Source organism: Centrocercus urophasianus, unplaced genomic scaffold (assembly GCF_019232065.1).
Source record: "Centrocercus urophasianus isolate 14NV4802_14NV808 unplaced genomic scaffold, USGS_Curo_1.0 seq_13, whole genome shotgun sequence".
Classification (NCBI taxonomy): Eukaryota; Metazoa; Chordata; class Aves; order Galliformes; family Phasianidae; genus Centrocercus; species Centrocercus urophasianus.
Genome location: NW_024884475.1, coordinates 33,405,120 through 33,428,347, shown reverse-complemented (window position 1 = coordinate 33,428,347; position 23,228 = coordinate 33,405,120). Strand labels below are relative to the sequence as shown.

The 23,228-nt window shown below is 36.6% G+C and overlaps 1 protein-coding gene and 1 long non-coding RNA gene across 11 annotated transcripts in view; one reads left to right on the top strand and one right to left on the bottom strand.

The window, feature by feature from the left end:
• The window catches only part of LOC122156667, a 39,056-nt gene extending 24,233 nt beyond the window's left edge, over positions 1-14,823 (top strand). The window contains exons 2-3 of the long non-coding RNA XR_006167596.1: positions 13,515-13,636; positions 14,545-14,823. This is a non-coding gene — a long non-coding RNA (uncharacterized LOC122156667). The remainder of the gene's footprint in view (positions 1-13,514; positions 13,637-14,544) is intronic.
• Positions 1-23,228, bottom strand: part of ANK2 (ankyrin 2) — a 307,168-nt gene that overhangs the window by 13,945 nt on the left and 269,995 nt on the right. For all 10 annotated transcript variants that reach the window (XM_042811616.1, XM_042811621.1, XM_042811625.1 and 7 more), the window contains 9 exons: positions 22,564-22,660; positions 19,471-19,699; positions 16,997-17,122; positions 14,918-15,040; positions 13,475-13,507; positions 11,745-11,766; positions 2,116-2,190; positions 686-817; positions 48-194 (listed from right to left, as the gene is read on the bottom strand). In XM_042811616.1, the coding sequence (XP_042667550.1) occupies positions 48-194; positions 686-817; positions 2,116-2,190; positions 11,745-11,766; positions 13,475-13,507; positions 14,918-15,040; positions 16,997-17,122; positions 19,471-19,699; positions 22,564-22,660 (984 nt within the window). The remainder of the gene's footprint in view (positions 1-47; positions 195-685; positions 818-2,115; positions 2,191-11,744; positions 11,767-13,474; positions 13,508-14,917; positions 15,041-16,996; positions 17,123-19,470; positions 19,700-22,563; positions 22,661-23,228) is intronic.

Sequence of the window (23,228 nt, the reverse complement as noted above, 5' to 3'; positions counted from 1 at the left end):
ACAGAGTCACAACCTGGGCAGTCTGTGACTGTATCAGAACATTTTACCTTCACTGTGGTCCAATCCTATTGTTTGTTCAATTTCTGCATACGTGCGAGTGCCGTGGACCTGCATAGAGTCAATGCCACTGGTCTCCATTAGGTGAACAATATCCATTCGGTTGATTTTAGTAAGACATTGAGTAAGGCTTGTATCTGTGGGATTAGAACGACATCAGATAGCTGAGTTAAGAATCTCCCAGGGCTCTCTCCCTTCTATTTTCCATTTGAAGTATGTATGTAGGATAACAATTTAGAAGAATTTTTATGTAAAAATCTAAGTTTTACTGAAAGGCTGCATACAAACATTACCAGTAATCTTGTTTCTTCTTTCAAAGTGATTTAGTTCCCACAAATACTTTTTTCTGTTTAGGGAAAAAGAAGACTCAGTGTTTTTCTATTCTTACTTTGCTGGAAGAGGTTCTATCTTGTTTTCCAAATAAACAGAATTAAACATTTTCTCTAACTGAGAATCTTATGACACGCCATGTTAAACAGAGAAACTTTATAAAAAAGAAAAAAGCCCAACCTGCAGCCCTTCTTTCTGTTGCCTAAATTTTACCCATATTTTCCCTTTCTGATTCACAGCACACATAGGTCACCTTCATGGCGGAGACAGTAGATATGTACTATAACTGATAATGAACCTGTTGCGTGTTTCCCATCCCTTTCAAGCCAATATTTGAGGAGTGCATGGCTCTGGTCTTGAAGTGAATTAGGATTTTCAATCCTGATTTGGTGAATTTGCTCTTCTGTGAAATCCAGTTCTCTTGCTAACTCTGAAAAAGAAATCATTTTCTGTGAAGATGTAATTTATTTTTCCCACTTTACCTTACATCTATTTTACAGTTGTCAGCAACAAAGTGGATTACAAACTTTTCTGAAACTAATTTCTCTTTACTTCTACGTACTTTGTCTTATGTTTAGAGAGAATGTTAAACAAGATGTTCAAGACAAAGATAATGTGTTATGCTTAGAGGTTATGGGCCTGTGGGAGCTTTTCTTTTTTGTGCGTACCATTCTGAGTTCTCAGTTCTCACAACACTACAGGCCAAACCATAACACAGCGCTATGCTTACTGGTTTCATGTCCCCTGAAATGTTGAACGTTTTGGAAACTTTGCCCAAAATCTAAGAATTAATTTCAAGTAGTGGCATTTTTTAGGGCTAGAGTAAGGCATGATCATACTGCTCCCCTGGACTTATTTCATCAGAAGAAAAATAAAACAGTATCCTTCTGACTAAGCGCAGGCTCAGACAGCAGCCCAGTCTCGTCACCCGTCTTGTAGCCCCAAAGAAACATTTGACACACTCAATTTTACCATAATCAATCTTCATCATACCTCAAAACAGGAATATTTATGCAGTATACTACTCCGTCCCTTCAAAAATCCTATAAAACACTAACATCTATTTTGATGAACATACATTTTTCCTAGTTTTGTTTTTGGAACTGTATAGCCTTTAGAGTATTTCATAGGATTGCAGTTTAACACAGCATGGAGATTTTTATACAGCTCTTTCTTTGTGAACATTCTGGACCAATTTTCAGTGATAGAGAGCTACAGTTCATCCTCTGTTATCCTGCTCTTTCCCAGTAGTATTAATACGCTATCTTAAAGCGACTTACAAACTCATCATTTTTCTCCCCTTTTCCCTCAGCATATTTCCACAGAAAATAAGTTAATGTAACTTTTTGCTGTAGTGGCCTTCTGCCTCAGGATTTCCAGAACACAGCTGATGTTTATTCATTTATCTTTCAGCCGCTTTATCTTTTAGAGTCATTACACTTTGCAAGAAAATGAAGAGTAATATCTGCCAATTCTTTGTCACTTTTCTCATCCTAACAGTTTTTCCTCTGGAGATGCCACAACAAATGCAGAGTCCTTAGCTCTGCATCTTACAACTTCTTACTTAATAAGCTGGAGGAATTTTGGTAACCACTAGACAGACCATCTAGTTTCTGTATGTTACTGAAATATTTCTATGGAATGACTTTGGATAATCATCTGAAAGAAAAATGAAAATTCTGAAGAATACTTGCCCAGTTTCTCTCTAGAATAGATCGTGTGTTTTACCTGTCCAACTGAATCCAAGGTGATCCGCAATGTGGGCCAGTCTTTCCTCAGTCCGTTCCCGATCATCCTGTTGATCTAAGGTTCAAAAAGAACAACCACAAGTTGTCTTTTACAAATTAAAAAGCATTTCTTATAGGTGATAAGCCCAAGGAGGGAAGCATTTTTTCTGACTGGTCTAATCTAAATGTGGACGGGCTGCTACAATTGGGTACTTAAAGTAAGGTCTATAAATCTCCAGCCTTCTCGCATGATTTTTCCAACAGTATAGAACTATCTAGAATTTTTTTATTTAAAAATCAGACTTTCATGTAAAAAATTAGGATTGAAATACCTATTATCATTTTTTTATCCAGGCATTTTATTCTAACACGTAAGACTTTAACTAAGTCAAGAGCCATAATATACCACGCCTCCTTAGTATATGCCAAGGCTGAAAAATTCATTTGGACTGGTGCTTCTAATTGTGCTTTTTTCTGTGGTAGGGAAAAATCTGTTCGAAGTGTCCATTTGACATTTCATACTATGGTTTGTGTTAGTAAATTACTTACTTAAATGTCTTTGACTCTTTCAAATACAGAGTGATACAAATAGTTAAAACGAAGGCAAGGAAAAATTAGATGCTTATTCACCAGTAACAGTGACACTTAACTATTTCTCCCATCCTCAAAGCTAATTTGAGGATGCCAGAATTTGAGTTTTGATTTTCCCCGAACACACACATGGATTTCAAAATACGCCATTCAGAAAAGGACTTAAAGTTAATGAAATATGCATTTTTCATTTTAGCTACTGGATTCCTATCACAGCTGCCCAACAAAACCAAATACCTTACAACTTGTACTAAAGTTATTAATGACATGTAGAATTTCCGTGAGAGGATCAAAAATAGAACAAGAAAATCTTGATTATTCTAATTTTCCATGTTTGAGTAAAAATTCAAAAGAAAATAGATTTGCCGTCATGGTTTCAATCAATGTCCACATTTTCATTATTAGTAAGAATTGGTCAGAATAGGGCCAGGGAAAGCCAAAAGTCAAAGTGTACATGACCTGAAGTATTGGTTTAATGGTAAATATGTGTCTTTTGAAGTGTTTTTATTTATTAAAATAACACTTCCCATAAGCATTCATGGCTTGCAATCTTGAGATTATTCCACAAATAAGAAAATACAGACAACACAAAATAACAAACACAGCTTATAGGGGTAAAAAAACAAAAAAACAAAAAACAAAAAAAACAACCAAACAAAAACACAAACACAACTAACCATCAAAAGCGTAAAAGAAAATGCCGCATACTTTACACACATTTATACAAACTTACAGATACACACACACCAAAGAAAACAAAAAACCAAAAAGTTTTAATTTATGACATGCGTCGCACAGGGAATCCCAGTCGTTGGCAAATACCTTCAGCATGGTCATGGATATTGTCATCAGGTATACGTTCAATCTGAGTCTCTACAGACTCATCCCAAATAGGTCTGGTGTCAAAGATGTCTTCAGGAACTGACTGCTGAGTCTCAATGGATGGCACGTTTTCAATAACTGAAACTTCTAGGGCACTACTGCTTTCGTCATCTGAAACTAATTCTTGTTCTCTTTCTGATTGTGTAAGTCTTTCCACTAACTTAGAAGCTTCATCACTAATTTCTTCAAAGAATTCTATGGAGTTTTTATACAGGTCAAAAAATTGTTCCTTACTTTCTTTTGTAGGACTAAAAGCACTGTGGGAGGCTGTAGTGCTCCTGCTTTTAACTGGCACTCGTGATGAAAATACCTTGGGTCTTGCTGTTGTTGCCTCATCTGAGTCTAGCTCAACCTTTAACTCTCTCTCCCTCTCCCAGGTCTCTGCTTCTGCCTCTGCATAACTCCTAGCTTTTATTGAACGTTTGGTCTTTGGGTCCACGGGAATACTTGCATCAGATTCAGATTTACTTCGGCTATCTTGTTTTGTAGGTAGTTTGCTTGTCATGTTGAGAGCTTTGGATGACTCTAGCTTGTGGACAGATGTGTCTGTGGATTGTTGTTCAGCTCTTTGCAAAGCTGATTTGACAGGAATTTTAGACTTTGGTTTTGCTTGGTCATCTTTTCCTTCACACTGCAGACTGTCTAGGAAGCCGTCAGTGGGAAGGTTCTCATTTTCAGATTGTTGCAATGATTGTGATGCAGCAGCAGCAGCTGTTCTTACAGGGATTTTGGATTTGCTTTCACAAGAAGGCACTCTCTCCATTAAAGCAGTAGGGATTTCTATCACTGATCTCTGTTCCTCTGGTGAAGAGTCTGGGGACTCATCATCCTTTTCAGAACAAACAAATCTAGTGACTTTGGAAAATTCTAACTCATCTTCTACCACAGACTGCTCAGGAGAGATGGGGAAAGGCACCTGACTGCTATCGACTATGTCAGTCTCCACTGTGAAGAGGGATTCAGCTTCAGAGGCAGCAGTTTCTTTCTTTGGTGATTTTGAAGAAGCTGAAATACCCATTTTAATTGGTATTCTGGATTTTAGCTCTGCTTTTGCAGTGCCTACGCTGACGCCTTCACCAGTCATTTCTTCTGATTTATCACAAGGCTCAGATGGTGAGGGTGAACGATTCAGTGTATCTTTTCCTTGTATGTCGAGGTCCTCTGATTCTGAAAGTGAAAACGGATCTGGTGGGCTCTCCGGCTTAGAAGATTCTGCCTCTGCTGCTTCTTTAATTTCCTCACATAAAGAAACTTCTTCCTGAGGCTGCTGCCCCATTTGGAAGAAATGAAAACTTTCATCTGGATAGTTTCTTTTGGTCATGTCAATAGCTCCACTTCTGGTCATTTCAAACAACTTTCCTTCCTGAAAAAGAAAAGGATTTTGTTCACTAAGTGGTGTTCCTTCTTCAGTGGGTGTTCTGGCCGGTGTTGTATCAGGTGTTGTGCCTTGTGATCGCCTGTCTACCATCAACCCAAATATCTTTTGTTCCTCTTCTTTTACCCGAGCTTCAAAAGCTTCATCATCTTCACGTATGTCACTCCATGTGTCAGAATCTACGTCAGTCTTGGTAATAACAACTTGACTGATAAATTTCTCTGTTTCATCTCTTATATCCGTAAGGGCAGATTCAACTAACTTTGTGGAATCTGACGCTGAAGACCCCGGTGAGGTTTTCTGAAATATGTCCTCAGTTTTAAGTTCTGTTTCTATCTGCACTTCCTCTGAACGTTGATACTCACTGCCCGTGCCTCTGCTAAGCAAAGGTTCACCAGTCTTATCTTTTGTTTCTTCAACAGAACAGTCTTCACTAGATAGCAGGCTTTGACCAGTTCCTACCTTACTTTCACCACCATCAGTAAAAAAATGTTCAGAAGACACATTTTCATAAGGGCTTACTATATGAGGAGCTCTACTTTCAGCAGCGTCCACTACACAACCTTCAGGTTCCACTGTTTCAGTGGTAAGGGATGAATACTCTGACAAGGGTTCCTCAGTATCTCTCTGAGGTGTGTCAAAATCTGCATCTACTTTTGCAAAATCACAATGTTCAATGAGATCATCTTCAGTCAGTTTGCCATCTTGTGGTATAGAGAATTCAGTGGTACTGTGTCCACAAGAACCATCATCTACTTTCTCAGTCACCATTCCTTTAGTAGTGAGAGTTGTGTGTGTTAAAAAAACAGTGCTTTTGATACCATTTTCCCTGATATCATCTTGGTGTAGCGTTGAAGAATCGATGTGATCTTCTTTCTGAGAACAGTCACCAATGGAATGACACAGTGTACCCTCACATTTTGTCACTGGGGCATTAGGACTAACCATCTCACTGTCATCTGTAATATCACATTTTGATTCATCAGTTTCTGCTGATACACAACCGTCTGAATGACAAATGCCTGATTTTCTCGTGGAAGCCTTACAGCTGCCTCCAAGGATATATGGTTCATCTTTGTCATCTTCTGTTGGTTTGTCCTGTTCTGCTGTAACTGCACCCATCCTGGAAGAACACCGTTTTGAATTAATGGGTTGAAAACCTGCTTCTTCAGGGCTAGAACTGGAGTCTATACTCGATGGTAATGGTGAAGGTGGCTGCACTCGGATTACAGGTTCCATTAAGAGACCTGAATCAGCTTCTTTTTTAAGCTGGGTCAATTCTGGCTCACTTTCTGAAGAGGAAGAACTTTTTCTAGATTCAGCTGAAGACATCACCACTGTGGGTATATCTTTTTCTTCTGCGGTTTTTGACTTTGATTCTTCAGTTTCACATGCAACTTCTGAGTCAGCAATTAGAGAATGTTCATCTTGTTTACAATCCCTTTTGTAATCTCGCTTCTGCTTTGCTTCTTGCTCTAATTCATCAAACGTTTTGATTTTCGTCACCATTTTAAACATCTCCTCTTCAGGGGTAAATCTCTTCTTTGGTTCACTTTCTGATTCATCCTCTGGTTCTTCACTGACTTCAGGGATCACAGCTGACTTTGGTATATTTGACAGTGCCTGTGAGTCTGCTGTTTTAGGTGTGATTTCATAGCTAATTTCTTCAGAACTGGGAGTTTCAGGTGAAAGAGGACTTTTCCCTGAACTCTCCATGAGAGATGTTTGCTCTAGACTGTCATCATCAGCACTTCCCTCAGGGTCACGGAGGATCCTGGAACGTACTGTTGCCAGCTCTGGGCAAGTTTCTCCTTTGCCAAGAATAGACTGAAGAGGACCCTGCCCCAAAATACCAGCTTTCACTTTTTGTTCTACAGGACTACTTTCAAGGGAATCACGGCAAGGAGATTCTTTCATAGGACTGGGCTCCAAAGAATCAGGCGTTTTATGTGATGAGTTGTCTTCTAGCACGGGGCTTGCTTCCAGTGAGTCTTTATGACTTACAGCCAAAGAGTCATCTGCAACTGGGCTAAAGCATTCACTATCATGGCTAGCAAGTGAAAGTTCCAATTTTTGGGGGCTTCTAACCACAACATGGTGTTCACAGCTTATATCTTTCTCTTTCTCTAAAGCAGTGTCATGTGTTTCAGAAGAATTAGTTAAGTGTGGAGTGGTTCTGGATTCTTTCTCCCTGATAATATCTTCCATAATGGAAGCTGAGCTACTTTCTTTAAGTTTATCAGCCTCTTCTTCAGAGGCTGTAGGTACAAGCTCTTCTGATACATGGTCAGAATGAGACTCACTAGTCTCAGCAACAGCATCTAGCTGTTTTTCAGTAATACCTTTTTCATTTTCCTTTGGTGAGAGTTCCTTTGGAGAACATGTTTCTGCTGTTGTGTGTACTCTATCTGTTCCTTTAGCTTCTTCAATTTGCCCATCAGTTTTCTTTGGTGAGAAAGAAAGGCTTTCAGGGCTTGTTTCTGGAGTTTCTGCCAGACCCTCATGTTTATAACTTTCCTCAGAACTGATCTGAGGAGTTCCATCAAGCAGGCTACCTGGAGAATCAGCCACACCTTCATGTTTGAGGCTCTCTGAGCTCCCATCAAAAGCAGCACTTTGCAGAGAAAGAGCGGGAAGGAATCCATCTTTTGCATACTCAGCAGGGAAAGCAACACTGAAGGGACTGGTCAGTACTTGCTCCAAGTTAAGCTCGCCTTCCTCTGTCACTGAAAGATGTCGGAATTGTTGGTATTTGTCATTATCCTCAAGTTCTTCTTTAATGACATCAGAAAAATCTGTTGAGGTTTTCCTGTCAGGGCTGATCTGAAAGTCTGTATCACCGTGGTCGTCAGAAGTCTTGCCCTTTATAACTGCTGAATCTTTAGTACTCTCATCAGCAAATACTGGAGGGGGAGGTTCCGCTGTTGTTTTTTTGCTGCTCTGCTGTTTTACTTGGTCTTTGCCTACAGTTTTCTTGATAGTATCAACAGTGGATACTTGCATTCTTCCTTTCTTTGGCTGTGGCTCTTTCTCTGCTTTTAAGACTGTGCTTTGCTTGTCTTTCTGTTTGTCCGTCTTGTGGCTTGTTACTCGCTTTGTTTCACTCTGTGAAGAAATTGTTTTTCTCCGTGTTGTTTCCTTCTCTGGGGGTTGTTGCTTTTGTTTGACAGACTTGTGCTCAAACAGTCCAGATACATTCTTGGATGGGTCTTGACCTGACTGGAAGGCTTTCATCAGCTCACGAACTGACATGGTCTCTTCAAGTCTTTCTGTCTTAGAAGAGGGTGAAACAGGAGGCTGTGCTTTGTGTGCAACTGTTTTTTTGACTGGTACTGTTTTTTTAGAAGGCTTTTCACCAGTGCCTTCTCTTGTTTGAATTCTGACAGGTAGTTTAGAGCGTATTTTTTGTTCATCTTCCACTCGTTTCTGAAGAGCTTTAACCTTATCTTTTATTGAGCCAATAGGGGTTTCCTCTATGACAGGGGATACAGCTTTAGCTTCAGGAGCAGCTGCTGGTGTTAAGCCATGTTCCTCCTTTGAAGACTCATCTGAACTGATCTTCATTAGTCCTGGTTGTTGTTCACTACTGTGCATCTTGCCTTCCTTTTGTTTGTGCTTGTCTCTTAACTTTGTTCTAACTGGCTTTTTAATTTCTAAGGCTGGCTTATGTTGTTCTTGTGGACTTAGTGTTTCGGTTGTTGGAGACTCTTGTCCTTCTTTTTCGGAATCCCTGCTTATTACTACAGCTTCAAATTTCTCTTCCACCATGTCTTCTTGTAAAGCTTGTGGCTGTACCTCATGAAGAGAAACATATTTGTTTAAATCCTCAGTAAGGTAATCTACCATTCCTGCCATGTCTTTCTTTACCGTCTCTGTTGTCTCTTTGTCTATTCTAACTTCTACACAGATAGGTTCAGTGACTTCTACAGGAGCATTTCTTCTGGCCTCTTCAATTTCTTCGTCACTGACAATGACCCATTCTTCTTCTACAAATTCTTGTCTGGAAAGAGACTTTTGCAAAGCATGTTCTTCTCTAGTATATGATCCACCTCTAAGAATTTCATTCACTTTTTCTAAGTCTTCTTTCACCCTTTCAACTATTTCAAAAGGCTCTCCTGGCTCCTCTTCAGTGGCTTTTCCAAGATCTTTCACTTTAATAGAGCCTGGTTTATCAGAAGGGTCAGTTGTCAAGATGGCAGTCATTTTGATCAAATCTTGTTTCATCTCAGAAACTTCAGACAGTAAGTCTGGACTGGCTAGTACAGGGACTTCATTAACCAGATGGCTTTTCAGGATAGATGTTTCTGTAGATTCTGTCTCATCATCTTTGATGCGAATGAAAAACATTGAAAGTAAAATGGAAATCAAAAATAGAGATTGGAAAATGTAATCAGGACTAAAAATGACAGTCTTTGGTTGCAGTGGTAGGAAGATCTACAAAATGGGCTGGGAATGGTGGATCCACAAGATCTGAGGGTACAAGAGCAAAGCAAAGCTAACAGGAGGGGAAAAAAAAAAAAAAAAAAGAAAAAAAAAACTGAAAAGGAAAATGGCAGGAAATAACTTGCTTAACTTTACCAATATAGCACAGCCACACATACATTACCAAAGCTGTAACAAACAAAATCAGGACACCGTTAAAGAAAAGAATAATAATTAAAAAAAAAAAAAAAAAAAAAAACAACACGAACAAAAAATACCCACTAACAACAAAATTTAAAATTAAAAATAGAAGAAACACAGTGAAGTTACACAAAGATAGGCATCTCAAGATTGTTCAGATGTTACAAATCAATGTTCAAATAAAAATAAACAAGAAAAGAAGGGGAAAGTATTAGAACTGATTGAAAGTCGATTTCCTCTAAGAGAAAGCCAGTGTTAGCAAACTGTCAGAATAACATTCAGTTAACATGTTTTATTTTTTTATTTTTTTAATTAGTGATCAAAATAAGAAGTTACAAATGATTCTGCAATAATCTAAAATATGATCAAATATGTAGATATCTGAATCAGCTGCAAACCGGCATTTCATCAAAGGGGATTTCACACCTAAACAATGAAACAAACATCATTTGGTTTTAAGAGGCATGGTCCTTTCCTTGGAACATCCTCATCGACAACTAATGAATTGACTGGGGAAGGAGAAGACAGAAGAAAAGGAGAGGAAAAAAACTGTGAATCAACTTAGAAGTGATTTCAGAGTTTTTAAAAAAATGTAATGTATGGCAACCAAAAATCAGACAGTCACGCTAGACACATACATACAGTTTATGTAAGGCAAGTTATTTCCATGCAAAGCAAAGGTGTTGCAAATGCTTCTGTGTATGTAGTTTCAGTTAAAAAAACAAACAAACAAACAATAGCTTTAAAATTAATCTTACAAAATAAAGATACGTGAAAGTATTATTAAGTATACTGTGGTGAAATATTTATCTAATCTGTACAACCAATAAATAGTGAATTGAATGTAGGTAGGTCCTGGTATGCCATTGCTGACTAGTAAGAATGTTACTTTCAGGAGGGAATACTAGAAAATGTACACGGAGCAGAATGAAACAGTGGAGCAATGAAACAATTTATGAGCAGTAAACAATGCTTAGAAATTGTTGGGAATCATACAGTTCATTTTTAAAAGGGTGCTATATCACATTTCTGCACTCCAGCCTAAAAATCAAAGTAGTAATGCAAATAAGAAGGTAGGCAATGCCTAATTATCTGCATTTCTTTGAAAATTAACCCTAGGGTAACGGAAATTCCATTCTGCTAGCTGTATTATGGTGCCTGCTTTCCACCTTGAGAAAACTGGTTCTCCTTGTGTAAATATTAATGAAATAGAGCAGCAATCAGATATTGCTAATGTTTTAAATCATTATGTATGCTACTTCCCACCAGGTTATTAGCTGTTTTCGTCAGACTGATGTCTTTAGTTTTTTAGCTGAAGAATTTCAGTTTTAGAAAAAAGGAGGTCGAAGTAGAATAGTGTCAAAGTAGAATAGCTATCCATTTGATAACTGTGACCCCAGTGCTGTTGTCTTTCTAACTAGAACATGCACCTACTATGCTAGGAATAAACAAACAGCAGAATGCAAAGTAGAATAAAGGCAAGAAACTGCAAACAAGACAGTCACTGATCTACAGAATCATTGGAAAATATTAGGCACACTCTTCAATTTGAATTCAATTTGTTTAATTATGTCTTCATTAAAAGAGATCTTTCACAGTGTTTCTAATAATAATGGCCCAATTCTGTATATACAAAGGGCTTATATGTTCTACCAAGCTTAGCTTTCAGTCATATTTCACCACAGTAAAGGGCGGGAAGGGAGGGTTAAACAGCCTGATTACTTTTGGCAGTATCACTTTTTTTTGCATGCTTATATTTCACAAGTCTAATGAAATATATTAGTATACTAATCGTGTTTTCATTAAAAGTGATACTGCCATTTATCTCAAATGGCAACAGTGTGTATCAACAAATGGACAAGAGAATGGAAGGATGAGCATTCATACAAGCAAAATAGCAATAGCAGGATCACTAGGGATGTCAAAGGAAAGTAAGTACTTAGATGAACTCTTAAGCTTACTTGTTAATTTACACATTAAAATGTATTTAATTGGTTAACTGCTTTGATATTATATTGCTTTCTGTTATGTTTTAAATGTATCGATGCTATTAGCAATAGTTGTTAAAGTTTAACTCACTTTCATGCTTAATTGTATTCTTTACCATCTTTCGTACGAACTACATTATAATATTTTTAAAAGTAAAAGGAAAATCTTACTTTTTTCTGAAGTCATATCAACCTGGAAAAGAAGAAAAAAAAAAAAAAAAGGAAGATTAAAAAGTTGCAAAATAGTAAATGTATACAAAATCACCAGTGAAGTAATACTGGCTGAATCAAGTAATCATTTAGGTTGATGTCTTTAAACTTCACATTTATGATAGTTTAATTTTCCTTACATTAAGTCCATCATAATTAATCTGGAATTATGTCAGCATATGAAATAATATTACTAAAATAAGAATGAATAAAACAAACTAAAAATCTTTTAAAAAGCGAGATACCTCCACCAGCAGTCAGTTGGCTTTTTTGTGTGTGTGTTTTAGTTTCTTAAATAAAAGCGCAATAAATAAGAAGATCGAGAAAAAAATTCTAATATTATTTGTATGTTTTTAATGGATTTTTCTCACAACAACATTAGGGGACTTCACTGGAAATGCATAAACAGCATTATGGAGGCTAAAAGAATTTGTTTCATTCTGAAACCAATTCTGATCATCTGATAATAAATGTTTCATTCCTAATATATATATATAGTGGCAATTAGCTTCTGATAGAAGACAGGTATCAGGTTAAACAAGGAAGTTACAGATCTACAGCTAGTAATATTTTTCTAAAAATACTTCTTCTTAAACATATTTATTAAAAACTTGACCACATTTTCATTTGACAGTGCCTATATTTCAGCACTAGAATAGTACTGATATTTACTTTTTGTAATGATAATAAAAAACTGCAGTCCCCACAACAAAACTTCTGAACTCTGTTCTGCAGTAAATTGCAAAGACATTCATACTCTTTGAGGAGTGGGCTAGTCTCACAGCGCTGGCATTTCTTGTTTGCAACATCTGAACATCCTTAAAAACATGGAGATGCTTTTCCTTATGTTACTCATTCATGAAGGGGTGAGACCTTAAGAAACATTTGTAACTGCCAGAACAGAGCTGGCAAAGCTGGGAGCTGCTCATATTTCTCCATTAAGATACAATTCAGTTCACGTTAAAAAAGAAAACTGTATATTTTACTTTGGGTAAATTTCCTTATAACTTCCAGGTTAACACTGAATCTATGCTAGACCTCATTATCCAGTTCATATATCTCTAATATCCAGTCTGCCAGATGTTATAAATGGACAAGACTCTTGAGTTACATCCCTTTCAATTATACATCCAGTGCATATAACTGCAATGTGATTGCAGATTCCTCACAACAGAGGAGAACTGGCTTATGGACATATTTGTATTTAGGTCTGTCTCTCTGCCTCCCTTCTCTGCCTCCACTAGAGGAAGTATGTTCAATCAGTACATATGGGGTACTAATAAAATGCATGCTATATCAATCATCTACTGGCTCTGGTAGGAGGTCTGGTAGCAACTCTGTTATTTTTGGAAACAGAAAAATTAACTCCACTTTTTTTTTTTTCTTTCTTTGTTGTTGTTGTTGAAGAGAATATCCACTAAATAAATCCACCTATATGATGCTCTTCAGAAGGATAATTTTTAAATACTTTAACTAAGAAACTTCTTTGGAAGGAATATATATTATTAAGCATCTGTGAAATCAGTGTAAAACTTTGATTTTAATTTGGGGAAAGTGAGACTTGGTAAATTCCTAAGTATGACTGTGAAAGATCCTTTTAAACTCCACACAGATTTCATCTTCAAGGTGTATCTATTAATTGTATTTTAATAGTATGCATAAGCAATGACATGCCGCTATGGCAACATTACCTCTTCTTCTTGTTCTTGGTCTGATTCTGATTCCTTTCAGTCCCAAAATGCCATGCAAAAACAGAAGGAGAAAACAGAGCAGCAAAATGCAGAATTGTTAGAAGGGTAAGAAAAAGTTACGTCTATCAACACTTCTGATAACATCTAAAAGAAGTCCATATGGTAAGTTTATGCAATTTCTTGTGTAAAAAGTGGCAGTGTAAAACAAAATGCTACAGAATCCAGCAAATTGCAAAAAAGTTGCTTTTAGGTGTTGTAGTTAATGATGCTTATTTGTCCTGAAATTTGACATTAATGCATGCTTTTATACCCATAAATTTAAGTAAGTATTTCAAGTATTCAAGAGGTTACTCATTTAAATTGAAAATAGCTTGAGGCACGTTATTTGTAAATCATACAAAAAAGCTGTAATACAATTATATTACATGGTAAAAACACCAACAACATTTTGGTCAAACAGCCTAAGATGTTTCTAAAAAGCATGCTGGTCCTAAGCTGACATAGAATAGTAAGAAGTGTCCTACTTATCACATGATGGCAATAAACTAACTTTTTTGAAAGAAACAAATATTTCTTAGGATCTGTTCTCTCCCAAATGGAAACCAAGGGCACTTCAATGAGAATTCATCTGGTCCTGAGCCTGTTATTTATAAATAGTAAGTCATGATAGACTTTTCATCTCCTAACTGTTGTAACAATACTCAGAAGGATACAATACTCTGAACAACACTCTGACCTATTTGCAGATTCTTGACAGCTTAGATTAGATCAGATGTAAAAAGAAAATTTAGTGTCAAAATCAGCGTGATGTTAAAATAAATATAAGAAAATATTTTTGGCACTGCCATAACATTTGAAATTCTAGAGCTTGAGAATGCTATGTTTTCAACACTAGCACCATGGATACATAAAGGCAGTCACCGAGATGTGTGATAGCAGAGTCAGTTAACTTTCAGACTGGCAAATAATGTAATTTTCAGTTCTTCTATGTTTCATATTTTAAAAACAGGATGAGATCTATAGGCTTGTATCCTTACACTTATATGTCTAACAGTTAGCTTCCTGTCCAGACAGGTGTCACAAGACAGAGTTAGACACTGGGATGTCTTCAGCAAAACCAAGAAAGAGACTCACAAATACTCTGAGTCCCAGATGTGCAAGATGTAGGTAAAATTACTGCGCAAAATAAAATCAGCATATGTTTTGTGCAACGCCAACCATGGGAGCCACGCAGTACAAAGTCATCTTCTACTGCCCTCTCCTAAGAGCCCTCAAAAAACGAGAGCTAAATGTGTGAGTACTAAAACCAAGAAATCGACAGCCCTTGTACTGTGTATTTATGCTTCTTAAAATACATGATTATAAAGCTTTAACAATATTTTACCCTCTTACTTCTTCCTCAGTAACATTACAATGCTTCATACCAGTATGACTTCACAGTACCTTTGTGTAAACAGGTAACGTGATGTTTAAATTACATATGGCTTGATGAACAAGACCTCTTGTTGATTTTGGCTCCTTCATGAATGATAATCGTCCGCAGGGTTCTTGAGTGGTATCTCGCACCTGGTGGAACAAACATACAGAAAATTAATTGTTGTGGTTACAGAAAATTAAACTGTTCTGGTGGAACAAACGTACAGAAAATTAATTGAATTAATTTCTGGTTTGAACTGCACACAACACTTCAAATTATTCAGCAGAAAGAGGAGAGAGAAAGTTCTCTGCGTTTTTTCTCCTACTTATTTGTAAACATACATGTAAATGTATTTACATCAAAGTAAGAGAGAACACAACCACATGCATGCTTAGACAGTAGAAACTTACTTATAGAGGCCAGTGATAATGCTGTCTATCATTGCCTTAAAAGAACAAAGATATTCTGGTATGGTTAGTCTTCCATGATAACTTATAATACCTGCTGTTCACTGAAATAGTCCCCAGACTGAGTGGTAGACAGACTTATTTTCTATTAAGATATGAAACAAACCAAGTCCATTTTTCCTCATGTTTGTGCTGATATCAGCAATAAGTCTCAAAATTCTGGTATTACATATTGTGTTTGTTCATTGCCTACTCTTTGGCTGAGGGGCTGTACAGAAGATTAAACATATTCTGCAAAATAGTTCTCAAAATACACTGGTTTTCTCAAATACACTGGTGAATTTTATTCTTAAAACGAAGAAGTTTGCTGGAATATACTCATAGGTGTGACCGCTACTATCTGCGACCGACACTGAATCAGAAAAATATGTTTCACAGCTGTTAGCAGAAACAACCTCGGCACTTAGGAGAAGGGTAATGTACTTTTAGCTTTTGTATAAAAAGGACACAAAATCACAAGAGAAAAAACAAAGCATTACCTCATACCGTTTTCTGAACAGACAAATATGATACAATTAGATAAGCGTGCATTAATTTGATCAGGCTGAAAGCACTAGATGCAAAGCCACATGTGCTGGCATAGAGTAGTAAGCTGTAACAAGCTTTAAAATACTACTGAGGAGGAGGGAGTTCAGAAGTTGTCTAGCAGCATAGTGAATTTAATTAAGGAGGGAGTGGGTTGACTTTCTCCAATTTTTTGAAGTTTCCATTTCTAATGCTTCTCTCTAAAGCTGTTTTACTTAATGACTCTGTTGTAGTCAGACTGAGCCAGCAGAAAAACACAGTTTGCTGGAAAAGGCACATGAATCTCTCTGTGAATCTCTCTGTCCAAAAGAGGCAGCAAAAGCACTGCTTCATATCTGCTCCCTGCAGATCTCATGAAAGCAAAGGAGCTCTGTGGCCCATGGTTTTTGCATTGCTGGCACTTGAATCTGGGCCTAAAACATTAGCTCATTTGGTTTGAACTTTTTGTTTGTTTGGTTTAGCTCTTGTTTATAAGACTTTTACTCAAAGATTTTATAACAGTATAGTAGCATAATATATGCCACAGTAACACAATTAAATGATGATTCAAAAGTACTTCATTTTTCCTTTGTTCTCAAAAACACAGTAAAACCATAACTTGAAATATTTAAAAAGGATCCATACTTTTCTTACAGAATTTCCAAGCAAGTTTTGCATTGCTACTGAAGAGTATCATAGCTGAAAAACAACTGCATCTCTCTTTACAGTCATAACCATATTTACATACACCTGGTGTGACAGTCATAATGGGACAGATTTTTGTCAATTCTTACATGTTTGGCTTTTTTTTTCCTGCAATGTACTGAACCCTAATACTGAAAATCAAATACAACTCAGTCAAAGCTTTTAGACTGTAGGTAGAGAGCAAGAATTACTGAGCTACCATTTTGGAGTCTGAAAGAATACTATGGCCACACAAAAGCTGAGACACAGACAATTGTCTGTAAAGCCAACGTTTCTGAAATTTCAAGTACCTATTTCCATGCATCTGGTAGGCTCTGTGTATTCAAGTCAATTTAATCCACTATGAGAAATCTGGACTGTTCAATCAGCTAAGTTTATCACAAATTCCCAAAAATATTATCAGTAGCTCATTATACATTATAACATTACCTTAACAAATAGAGGAAGTCTGTTTTCTTTGAAGGCAAAAAAACTGAATATGTGATGCTGTCCACTCTTAGTTAGTGGCACCAAATTGCCAAAACAGTCAACATAGATGGGTTTTCCTTCTAATACCTATTGGAAATGAATAAGAAACAAGGTAACAATCACAGTCCTGAGGTTAGGACTCTTCAGCCTAGTTCCACCGTAGCTGCTTGGATCAAATTCTTACATTTCTAAGACCTGTCAGAGTACTTGCAAGGATTGTTATGTACAGTCACCACATTTCAGATTATTAAATTCTAACTGGAATATTTCATCAATATTTCATTCAGTAATACTCGTGTAACACTGTAAATGACCAGGCATGCATTCAGTGTCATGAGTCTGTGCAAATTCTCAATTTCTTTGTTAGTATTTTTTAATGGGATCTTATTTTAGCATACTTTGCTAATATGAGCTTGCAACAATAAAGAAACATTTTCTTCAGCATTCAAACCAGACGTGAAAGGTAAGATAAGCCTGTCTGAATATCATGAATTTTCCGAGTGTTCCTAAACAGTTCAAAAACTTTCTAAACTAGATTACCTATGAATTTGATCTATTAGCAAATCTGTTGCAGTAGGCAAAGTCACTGTGTACTAGTAGATTATGTTCATTTTGACTGAATTCGTGAAGGTCAAGAGCTTTTGAAAATCAGGCCTCTAGCAAATACCTCTCCGAAATGCCTGTGTAACGATGCTGTGCACATCTTTGGATTGCTGCTTGTGTGGCCCCTCCACATGTTTAAATCTCATCTTAACAGTTTTGGAGCCATTTCCTTCAACCAGCCAGTACATTAATACCTCAACATTACTTTCCAGAAATTCAGCCTTCTTATTCAGTTTTATGAGCCTATATTTTATCTAGCTGCTCTGCACAACAAGTGCCTATCAGGGCTTCAGGAATAGTAGAATAAATTTTTTTAAAGGTGGAATTCAACCATGAAAAAAAGAGATCATGTTAAGCAGAAAAAAATGCCATGAATGCAGTAAATGTGTTTTCAATTTCTCATTTCTTCTAAGGAAGCTGAAAGAGTCAGGAAAATAAAACCAAACCAACATTTTAACAGGCAGCTTGTTGGATTCCACATTAGAAAAACCTTCGCTTTGCAGGAATGTATATGAATCTTTTAATATTTGGTAACAAATATGCTGTTGACTGCTTTTTCAGTTATTAATATGTTTTTATGGAGTTACTGGCAGCTGGCTTTTACCTATCCTTTTTGCTGTCTACCCTTTTCCCAACACCTTATTAGTATCAGGGGTTCAGGAAACATAATTGTTCAACAAAGAACACTACCCCACATCTCACCTTTACTTAGATATTGCCTCTAAAAAAACCCCTATGATAATTACTGAGAAATCTGAGTTGTCTCCTGGCAGTCTGTTACAGAACTAATTAAAACTTATGCAATCAATGTGGATCATCACAGAAATGACCACTACGTACACAGGGCTAGTGAGCTACCTGAGGCAAAAAGTCAATTCACATCTGTCACCTCATTTTTAAGTGACTTTTCTAAGTCTTAGATTTTTCATAAACCCTAACCTATGCAAAATTTGTACAGACTATTTTGTTCAAATAAAAGTCATATAAAATGCCTTCTCCTTCTTGCACAACTAGCAATCTCCATAGGTCAGTGTTGTTTCCCTACATAAAAGTAGATTCAATAATAGGTAGTTGGAGGATGCTCTAACTCTGAATCTTTGACTTACTTAAAGAAACGCTGACCCTGACACTAGAAGAAAGGAGAAAGAATTTTTAAGTGCTCATTTAAATAGTAAACCCCAACTTTATTTTATTACGTGATTTCCTAGTATACATGAGCCCAGTTTCTAAGTGTAGCTGTTTAACAAGTCAACCATAAAAAGGCAACTTAGGAAACAGAATTCTTCTAATGCAGTTTTGTCATATACATTTTTAAAGTCTTAGGCCTGTAACAAAGAGCTCAGACTCAACCAACCTATTTCCTCTCTCCTTGAATCTAGCTTACTATTCCACATATTTAAATATTAAATTATATATATATATATATAAAACATTTTGTGAGGACACATTACATGTCTCCTTAAAATGTCATTGATACTACAGAGAAAGCAAAAAAAGCAGCTTTGCCAAATGTAATTCCTTTCTAGAAGTGCAACCAGATGACTGGATTTCTTTATGAGTGAAACACAATCTGGGCTGATCCAGGAAGATGCAAATGCCCAAATATAAACTATAGATTCCAGCTAGCCCTCTGGTCTAGCAAGTCAGTAATGGCCCATTCATTTGCACCTCTGTGCTCCCTTGCATCTTACCATGATAGATGACACTGCATCATAAGAGTATTTGTTAGCACTTGTATTTTTCAGTCTTTGTTCCAATCAGCAGGCAGAAAATATTAGCTTAAAATTAGCATTAGCAAATGCAGAAAACTGTTTAAGATTCATGTACTGTACCTCGACATCCCTGCTTCTGGCAACTTCAGCAAAATTTTCTTGCTGTTCTAGAGTTTTATCCACCTTGTCGTCTGTCATGCAAAAACATCTTAACCGTGCTTCAATGGGATCATGTGATTTGGCAAACACCACAAATTTGGCCATGTAGGGGACGCAGATAATCTCTCTATACACTTGAGAAGCAAAAGTAACAGACTCTTGTGTCTGTCGGCAGTCAATTAACCAAAATCTGTAAAATAAAATGACGAGCTGAATAATCAACACAGAAAGATTTACACAACAAAGTTATAATTTTTCCATTGTGGTAGCACAACTGTCTCTGCATAGTGTGAGAACTGCCTACTGCTAGGGCACATAAATTACCAGAAACCTCAAATCATAGATATATATTGAATGTAGAACATCACTGAAGATGTGGATGCTGAAATTCATGTCTGAAACTTCAACTTCCAGTACAGGTCTCCTTGTGCCAAAAATGATCCAATTCTTCACTGAAAGCTACAGGAGCTTTAGCCTTTCTTTCTTTTCAATTCAGCCCAGAAAAACATTGTCCAGCAACAAAAAAAGCGTAGAATTTCTTTATACCTTTTTTAAGACAACTGAATTATTCTTTTGTAAAGATAACTTGCTTTCACTTAAAATAATTTTTAAAGATCATGAAGATAATTTTAGATAATTTTATTTTCTAAATCCCCAAACAGAAGCGGAAATGCATCACTCAATTCACAGTAAGTAGCATGTATCGCTGTCTTTCTCTGATATCTTTAGTTTCTCTCTGCAGCTGATGACATTTCTTTTAAATAAAATTCTCTTTGTGGGTGGAAAGTATGGTTGTGTTTGGCACCTGTAGGATGAAGAAGGAAGTCATGAGAGGTCAAAGCCACCTCAGAAGCTGATATAATCTACAGGGAGCTTATCGCTTACTGTAGATTACATGACGTTATAACATACAACACAAACCTTTCAAGTCTGATTTCTCTGGTCTTACTCATCTGCAGTTGAGTAATAGTACATATCGTGCTGTGCTTATCTGTAGAACTTTTAACAAACACACTGGTTAAAAAACAGAGCCTGACGGCTTTTGAAGAGAGAAAGCATGTTTGGTACATGAAGGTTGTTGCACACTGATAGTTTACTTTCTTAGCATGCGGGAGAACTATGCTCTGCTGGACTCAAACTGAAGAGACTACATTCTCTGAGAAATCACCTTTATGCTCAAATCATTTTTCCTGTACACAACTGGCTAGTAAGCCAAAGCAGACACTAAATTAAAACAGTAACAACAACAACAGGCACCACACAAAAAACCTTGCAGTTCAGGTAATGGAAAACATCTATGCCTCAGAGTCTGCATTTTAATTTACATGTATTTTAGACTAAAGTATCTGTTTCTCAAGCTCACTTTAGAGAAAATTTGTCTTACAAGCAGGGAAAAAAATCTGCATTATTACTGATTTAATTAGACATAGACACATTACTGTAACTAGCAAACAGTTGGGTACCAGCTGGTTCACAGCAGGGCACAAGGCTAAAAAAAAAATAAAAATGGGTAGATGCACTTTTAGATGAGGGCATAAGTCAAGAAATTCAAGTTAGTTTGTCCTTCAGCAAAGAGGGTAATTCTCTGACTGGTATGAAAAATCTAGTTTCTTCAACAGCATTTAGAATCACATTTGGGTTAAATGCTATTGAACATGCATCTAGATAACAAAGTAGATGTGAAACTCATTGAAATTTTTAAATTAGACTCAGGGTACCTAACGCTACAATAATAATCAATTGTAATGCCATCAGTGAGATTAGGAAACACTCACTACTAGGGTCTCTAATGAGCTGTAGTTCTATAAATTGTCACCCTCGTTCTGGCTGTATTTCATGTGCAATCTGCTGGGGACTTCACAGTTTCAGAGATTTTGAACTCTCAGTCCCCAAATCTGGATCTTAAATTAATCTTTAATTTCTCCCTGTAGAACACTGTAGATGATAGCAGATGACAGTTAAAACGGTTTAAGATCTCCCTCTTGTGGCTGTAATTATTAAAGAAAAATGCTTAACTGAAAAGAAGTGCAGGAAATGTGGATAAGCAAAGCATTGAACTTAACAGGCCAGAAGTTCTGAATTGGGATGTCTAGAAAAATAAAATTTCATTTTTCCTACTGTTACAATTACACTGTAGATTGGATTGCAGGAGCTCAATTCATTTTAATGTAAAATATTATATATTTAATTAAATCTAATAGTAGTAATTGTTGTGCCCACTGAATGTTTACACTGAGGGAAATTAATTGCTTTTCATGGGCCTACTCCTACTTTCAAAGTTATCCAAGTTTCTTTTTAACAGTTTGCAAGATTACAAACCCTAAATTTAAAACTTTCTAACTTTAAAACTTGTAAAGTGTTCTCCAAATGTATTTTCTGTCATAGAGATTTTTTGGTAAAAATCATAGACATAGTAAAAACTAATATACTCTTTTAAAATAAAAACAATGAAATTCTGTTTGCCAGCTACCAGAAAGCCAGCAGTTGAATCTCATTACAAGAACAGATGGTTGGAATAGAATCTTCACGATCACAGTTTGGTACACCTACAAGGCTTTCTGCTCGATTTCTCATTTGTTGGATATGCTGAGAATCTTTTATAAGGTGTATAATGAGCTTCCCAAACAAGGCATTTTCATTTCCATGAAAATTTTCATGTTTCTGCATCTGAGGGAGAAGAGAGAATCTAAACCAAACTAGGTTTTTCTGGTTATCTGAAAATTGACCTGTCCCTCAGATTACTATTTTAGGAAGGAGACCATGTCATTAATTCATTTCTGGGATGATGGCAGGTGCTGAGATGAGAATGACATACTCATTAATTTCTTTCAGCTTGTATGGACTGTACTGCTGACAGCTCTCACACATCCTGCCTGGAGTAGGAGCCTTGTGGCTTCTAAAATAACTGGTCGGTTCATTCAGGGCACAGTCAAAATATCTATGCACCTTCAACTATACTAACTGAAATTGTTTAAAGGAAATACTGAAACAAAATACAGAGGAAAAAGGACATGCATGTTAAAGTAACACTATAAATCTTGTTTTTATAGGTACCTGGCAGACACATTTGTTGTGAAGGAAACACATTCATTAACAAATGTCAGTGGTGTTGTTCCAGTGATGTCTTCCCATTGGGCAGGGGTGGTTCCTCCTGAAATGACAGTGGTGTTTAAAGAACGAAAAACAAGCAAGTCTCCAACCTTCTTGCTACAAAGGTGTAGCAAGCTAATTAACACCTCTGCTCTGGAATGACTCACTAGCACATCTTAGTGTGTAATGCACCTTAAAACACTGGGATCATCTTTGAAGTCAGTTTGGAAATTGACAAAGATGCTTGATGATAACTTTTAAACAGAATAAATGCATGCAGCTAATTGCTCCCTTTTGAATGAAACTACATATGGTATTAATCACTTCAAAGCAAAGGAAACTTGAAGTGTTTGACTCTAATATTTTTCCTCTGATGCACACTGCCACCTTATGTCTGTACCACACTTACTGTGCTAGGCAGAGCTTTTTGGTACTCAAGAAACAGAAGGTGTGTGAGAAATGCAAACACCCCAACCCCAAACTGTACAATTCTGTAATGTCTCTCATTAGCCCAAACAACAAATTGTATTTCTACTATAAAGTAATTGATTAGGAAGTAGTGCACTTTTACAGCCTCTCATCTCAGTCAAGTTTTCACAAAACTTTCCATGTGTATAATCAGTTTAATA